The following is a 7,500-nucleotide window of genomic DNA, read 5'->3' as shown; positions in this document are numbered from 1 at the left end:
TGCAGTCAGAGTGATTGACGCCGCTAGAGACCAACACAAGTAGTACCACATTAGTGTCTGCTGAGACGTGCGTCTGGCCTTCATCTTCAACGGGTCGCACGTCCAATGCTCTCTCACTCTCTCTCTCTCTCTCTTGTTGTGGTACTGGGAGTCAGGACGGTTCCTGTGGAGGGAAAAATGAAAAATAATTTTCTGTGAAACGTCCTAACACACACTCTCTCTCTCTCTTCTCTCTCTCTCTCTCTCTCTCTCTCTCTCTTCATGCGTAGGGTTCCTTTCTCTGGTTATATGAGTTACCAGCTTTCCTTACATATAGAGTTCATAAGAGATAAATTCAAATGCAGCATTTTGGGCGTGAAACAACAATGAGACTCTAAAACTACGAGGAAAAAGAGCGGTGTTTGATCATTTATCGTTAAGAATGGAAATTTCTTCTTCGAACCCCAAGATACAAGGGTAGAGTCAGCAAAGGCAGGAATGTTTCAGGGAAGTTGTATGTCTCTCTCTCTCTCTCTCTCTCTCTCTCTCTCTCTCTCTCTCTCTCTCTCTCTCTAGAGAGAGAGAGAGAGAGAGAGATTCTTTTCCAGGCTGACCTCTCAAGAGGCCCATCCCTTCTCTGTACCTTCTCACTTACATTTGTGCTAAACTTCCAGGTCGTAAGCCTCACAGGTATATTACTAAATACCACAATGGTTCATAGTGAAGCAAGATAAATCAGCAGATCTAGTTCTGGTTTGTTTAAAAAGAAAAATGGAAATATGTTTGTAAAATGCGATGCCCCTAGTGATGGAAAATTCCTTTTTGGCCTCGACCTCTCAATATGACCTTGACGCAAGCTTGCGCATGCGCCTCATCACAAGAACATGTAGCGGAAAATGAAATTTCCACCTCATAAAGTTCGAAAGTTTCGGCAATGTTGAATAATTCCAATTGAACTTTGACCAGTAAACCTGCCCTTGACCTTGGTATCAAGCACATAAAATGTTGAGAAAAACACACACATACGCACACACACACGCACACACTGACAGGACAGGCACTTAAAGTGCAGGCAACACAGACGAGTCATCCGGTGTGATAAACATGGCCACATTTTTGTCTGCAGTTAATATGAACCGCTGAATTCCAGTATCCTACTGTATTATTGGCTAAGAATATTTCGGTCATTATTATAGAATAGCGCTTACTCTCCTGTATATCGTTAATTGCTATTCCGTCATTAATTTCTGTGATAATTTTGTACTTCAGACTTCTATCTGGCCAAACAGTCTGAATTAAATCTTATAACCTAAATCCTGTCGGCTTAATAGTAATGGAGGTAGAGTCAAAAATGGTACCTAGAACTCTGTGCCACTCGAAACTAAAGTTACTCTGTAGTGCAACTTGCTTTACTGGCAATGTTTTTTTTGTTTTGTTTAACAAAATGAGTATAAAATTTTACTCGATCATGGTACATAAAACTGCATAACTGGCCTTAATCTTTATAACGCATATTTGATAAGAGCAATGTCGCGTGAACATACAAAAAAAAAAAAAAAAAAAAAAAAAAAAAACTAGAATTTACTAAAAAACAAAAACGAGGTTTTAAGAACGCCACTGCAAACAGAATGCTTGTAACTTTCTTGAATGGTAGTCATCTCAACAGAAAAATCTGGAAACTGCCTTTTCTGAACTCGTCAGTGAGTCAGGATTATTTTTCAAGAGGTAAGTGAATTCAGTTACAAATACAAAAGGTTTGGATAAGGAACGAATGTTACCACTAAAAACAAAAATGAAAAAATGCATTCTTCGATAACACAAAAGAAACAGCAAGAGGCAGCGTCTTTACTTAGATCATTGTTTCTCCACGCCTTAAAAGATGTAAGAATTTATAATGCGTCGAAAGGCGCAAAAAAAAAAAAAAAAAAAAAAAGAGAGAGAGAGAGAGAGAGGAAAAAAAAGCTACGCCTAGTCGGACACGTCGGAAATTCATAAAAGATATTTCTTTAAGGGTCGTTAAATTTTGCCTTGAAGAGTTTGTTCAAGATACCAAGTATATATTTTGTGTCTACAAACTCAATGACATCTCTGAATCTGCTTCGCATAAAATAAAGATATATCTAACCGATGCATGTTTTGTCAGATCTCTCTCTCTCTCTTTTGTGGTATTCATTATGCTCTCTCCCTCTCTCTCTCTCTTTTGTGGTATTCATTATGTTAAGTGTTTTTACAGGGTTTTCAGGTAGACAATGTCCACAATGTCCATTTTCATACAATAGAATGTTATGAACGATAGTAGCAATAGGTTACTAGTTTTGAGTTATAAACGTTTAGGTTATCAATAGCCCATGTAGAATAATAACAATAATAATAATAATAATAATAATAATAATAATAATAATAATAATAATAATAAGGAATCTAGAAAAACTAGAGGCTGAAGTAGCTCCAGGACTCATGCAGAAGAGTGTGATCCTAGAAATGGCGCACATAGTAAGAAAAGTGATGGACTCCTAAGGAGGCAGGATGCAACCCGGAACCCCACACTATAAATACCACCCAGTCGAATTGGAGGACTGTGATAGAGCAAAAAAAAAAAAAAATAATAATAATAATAAAACAGTGAAAATAATATGGAGGGCAGGTAGGTAGGCAGATGTGACTTAGCCCAGAAGGATGCAATAGTTAAATGTTTTGACCGTTCACAGTCGCTACTATGGAATCTTGATACAAGATTGCATTTAATATCCACTAAGAGTGAAGTATAAGAATTATATAGGAGAAAGATAAAATATTTACAGTATTGTTACAGTGATGTGATCCTGTGACTTAGAATTTGAATAATTGTTTGCTTTTCATAATGATCTGCTGTGTTGATACTTTAATGCCTCTATTCTGCTGTTACATGTAAGAAATAAGTTTCCCAGGTCTCAGACAGGTCCTTAGTTAATGGAAGTTTTCATCAAGTCTCTTTGGTGAGTTGATCAGTTGGCCATAGCAGAGGGTAAAAAAATATTTCATTGAATAATTGGACAAGAGAGGTGACAGAGAACCTGTCAAAATGGGTTTTGATGCTATTGAATATCAAGAGGGTGACACGCCCATATTCCCATGATCCCAAACGGTCAAATTGATAGCCCAGAGTGGACACAACACGAGATGAACTGTATTCAACACGGGAAGGCTGGAAGAAGGAAAAACAGATAGGGAATGGTGAATGAACCTTTAGCTTAATGAATAAGAGAGGGCTCAGTCTGGAAGACTCTGATATAGGCAGATGAATAAACAGGTGCAAAAACAGGTTTGGGGAGCACTGCAAAAGGAGGGAATGGAACTGATGCAGCAAAGTTGCTAACAGTAAATGCGAAGCCTGAAAAAGTATGTGAAATAAATCCACAGATGAAGGAGTAAAGTCATGAAATGAAAGTTTGGCTAGTGAAGCCTATTGGCCTATAGACTCACCAACCTGAACTTAATTATTTATTAGCATAAGGTCCTGTGGTCAAGACGTATATTTTCAATGTAGTTGTCAGTCTTTATATTTCTACGTACCATTGTAATTCCTTGATATTTTTTCCTTGGAATAATGGGATAAATGTGGAAGGATTTCAGTCATAAATTGAGCAAAAAAAGAATAGAAGAATGGAAGTAAAAAAACAAAAAACAAATGAACGCGCCACAATCATAAGGAAATGTGAGATTTTACTCTTAACAAATTAATAATTTACTGATAAATCACTGTACCGGATATTATTTAAAGAAAGAATAATAGAAATATAAGAAAAAAATCCCATACCGTAATGGAATACAGAACGGAAATAAATGCAAAAATAAATTCAGTTAAAAGGTACCTAGCAGAGGACGCTCTTCCGAGTTCCTGATATAGAAACCGGTTATGGAAAGCTTTAGAGTCATTCAGCCAGAAGGGTCAATGTCATTTACTCATGGCCTTATTTCTGAACTAAAGCTTATATTTTTTTTTTCTTATACTTCTTTAGTTTGGTTGAAAATCTTCAAACGTTATGCTAATGTTTTTTTCTTCTTCTTTTTTGCGCATCTTTGTCATCAATAAGGAAACTGAAATTCCCGAAGTTTTAGTCTTGGAATTAACGTGTGTTTTTGATCCCCTTTATCTGCCGAGAGCAATCAAATTCGCTGAACAGCCGCACCAGTATGTCGTCAATGTGCTTCGCTGTCGACTTCTCAGTTCCAGAGGTCCTTCCTTTATCCCTCACACCGTTGGACTGTGGAACAGCATCCCAGAGGATGTCGTGCAATGTATTACTACCCTAATACTATTCTCGTTGCCTTTTAATTTCATTTTTACCTCTCTGTTAATTTATCGGTCTATTTTAGTCTTTTTTGATATGTGGGATCTTTTCTTTCTGTATTTCTTTTTACCTTCTCTTACTTCTTCCTAATGAACACCATATTCTTTGAAAGCTTGAATTTCAAGTCTATGGCCCCTGTGGGTTTGTCCCATACGAATAGGTTTCATCTTCTGAATAATAATAATAATAATTCAGTAGACATTGCAGTTGGAATTTTGAACAAAAAAAGTTTTGCTTCTATTCAACTTGTAATCATACTTGATTGGTGCAGTTTCATGAGGAAGTTGCTGCTAATTTTAGATAATCACCAAGAGAGAAATATTCAAGTAAGAAAAAAATCAATGAGACATGAAACAAGCTAACAATGTATCTCCAAAAAAATTTTCAATTCCAAAGTTAGTCAAAAAGGTTTAAAAATAAACAGTGGATTCCTTGTTCTTTCTAGATGCCACTCTGGTATAGGATTACTTGAGGGACGAAAGAGAAACGAAGTCATTGGTGATGCGAAGGAGATAAGATCTTAAGGACACTCATACACTAGGTACGAAATTCGTCTTAACGGTACATTTATTCTCAAGGCAAATAAGTTTAGAACCATTATAATGCCAAAATTTGCTGGATGCCCTTTGAAAGAATAACCCAACCGCCGCTATTAATGTAAGAAAGGGAAAAATTTAAAAGAGATTAGTTTTGCACCAGTGAATTCTCTCTCTCTCTCTCTCTCTCTCTCTCTCTCTCTGAGATTTTTGCTAATGGCAGAGCACACTAAGAGTATAAAACATATACACATTCGCTTGCACACGCACACAGTATATATATATATATATATATATATATATATATTATATATCCCATTGAGTCCCGAACAGAAAACTATTGAAGATAATCGATTGACCTTCACTGAGCACATTCATACAGGCATAAGGCCTTAGTAGAAAATTACTTTGTTTTTCGATTTGATTTGCACCCTTAAGTGTATCAGTACGTACAGTAAGCTGGACATCAGGTCTCTTAGCTATCAAATATTATTGAACAATACATTGATTATTTGAAAAGGAAACAACAGAAAACTGCGTGCAAATTTATTATGAGAAGAACAAATAAACTAAACCATTATTTTTGAGAAGGAAATAATTCAAAATATCAACGAGAAAATTAATTACAGTATTCATACAAAGGGTAGGCAAATTACCAAATTAAGGACAAATCTGTTGAAAAATTAAAAATACTTCACAAGAGGATCATACAATTCTACATTTCTCCATCAATTATGATTACTGATTCGTTTGAACTCTTGAGTTTGATTACTGGAGAGAACGAATTCAGGAAAATATAAACCTGAAAAATATATTGAATACAATTAGGGATGTATCAAACAGTCATAATAAAGAACAAGAAACACTGCTGAAACACTACTTAAGGGAGTGAAATGCAATGAAACAATTTCTTCCTGAAGTTAAGCACAAAAATACTTCACAGGAGGAACACATAATTACTATTTTTAATTTTTCCATACACCCAGGATTTCTGCACCTTTTGAACTCTGAGTTGGGTGGAAGTGCAAGTGGCATGTGCTTGGCTTCATTGGTTCTGAAATCTTTGCTGGGGAGTGGCTGTGACCTCTGGCGTTTTTCCACTGGCATCTCAGCTGAACAATTTGGTTCATCCTCTTCATCATGATTATCACTTGGCCCTGCTGTTGACCTGCATTTGACCAAAGGGCACCCATCAATAAACTGAATAGCTAGTGACATTTTAAAATCTAGATACTTCTTAAGTTCACCACAGCTGACTTTGTATTCCATCCAGCATTACTTGTTGCTACATCAAGAAAGTGTAGAATGCAGCGGACTGTCCACTTATTTGTCTTAGGAGAACTCCTATAGTAAGATAATATCTGATCATGAACATCAACTCCTCCCATAGCAACATTATACTCCCTAACTGCTGCAGGTCTGTTCACCTTTATGTGCTTATTTTCCTTTTTAGACCACCTCTTGCATTCATCTTGAGGTTCAATTGAATGGATAGTAGAAGCCATGAGAACTACTTTCTTATCATGCCACTGTGTTATGGCATAGGCACCATCAGATCTCACTGGTTGTAGGTAGCTCCTCTACCTAGTTTTGCCATCTCTTTCTCAGACTGAGTTTGGCACCCTTAGGAAGCATGTTCTTTTTATAGTACCTGTACCATGTAAGTTATGCTTGATCAGCTCTAAAAGTAAGGCTGGAGATGTGAAATATCTATCGAAGTACATGATAGTTCCAGGATCAACGCTTCTGACAAACCTCAGAACAGCAGCTTCTCCAATACCAACGTTTCCTGTCTGGCAACACACCATGTTCCCTAACGATTTCAGTGAGAGGTTCTTTACCTGTAAATATCAAAATCTAAAACAGTGCCATTAGGAGAAGCTAAAACAAAGCATTTCAAACCATCGGATTAGGCTTACCTGGCACAATTGGCTGTCTCAGACTACACTTACCCCGAAAAGGTATCATGGACTCATCTACGCTTACTTTACCAGGTCTAGGTAACTCTAAACATCTTGAGCGAACACTGTCCAAAATTGGCCTTATCTTCCATATCTATCACACTTTCTTGAAGCTACAGTAATCATATGTCATCAACAACTTTCAGATTGCTTCTAATTTTGAAAGTACCTATCTCTGGTCATATTTCTACAAATTAAATCTATTCTAGTATACCTCTCCCATACATTCTAATTCTAGGCATCCCTATTACAGACATCACAAAATTTATCCCTATAAAAACTGACATTTCCTTTTTGGTCACACCTAGAGATATACCATTTTCAGCAACATAACGTTGATTTGTAGCATTAGTTATTTTATCAAAAAATCTTCATTTATGTAGGCTTCAAAATAATCAATTGGCCTAAGCTGAGCTGTAGTGACTGCATCTCAGGAACTTGTGGATGTTGTCCAAGCTGTCCTTTAAAATGAGGGTCCACTTTGAAATACATTTGTCTGGTATGACCAGATGACGAGCTAACTTGTTGCTCATCCTCCTCTCCTCTTCTACCTCACTTTCAGAAGAGTGTCATCTTCATATCTTGATGTCCCTCGCTCAGCAGGTGTCACTCCTCGTCCTCATCATCACTTATGTCACTGACATCAAAATCGAGATCAGGAGCATCATCTTCCTGCGTACCTGTGGAAGATTT

The 7,500-nt window shown here is 36.8% G+C and overlaps 1 protein-coding gene across 1 annotated transcript in view; it reads right to left on the bottom strand.

Moving 5' to 3' along the window:
* Window positions 1–7,500, bottom strand: part of LOC135215700 (serine proteinase stubble-like) — a 52,156-nt gene that overhangs the window by 41,284 nt on the left and 3,372 nt on the right. Inside the window, 1 exon segment of the mRNA XM_064250656.1 lies at window positions 1–163. This exon segment is cut by the window's left edge and continues 37 nt beyond it. Coding sequence (XP_064106726.1) covers window positions 1–163 — 163 coding nt within the window.

Source organism: Macrobrachium nipponense, chromosome 5, assembly GCF_015104395.2.
Source record: "Macrobrachium nipponense isolate FS-2020 chromosome 5, ASM1510439v2, whole genome shotgun sequence".
Taxonomy (NCBI): Eukaryota; Metazoa; Arthropoda; class Malacostraca; order Decapoda; family Palaemonidae; genus Macrobrachium; species Macrobrachium nipponense.
Note: the sequence above shows the minus strand (reverse complement) of the source record. Positions and strands in the feature narration are given on the sequence as shown.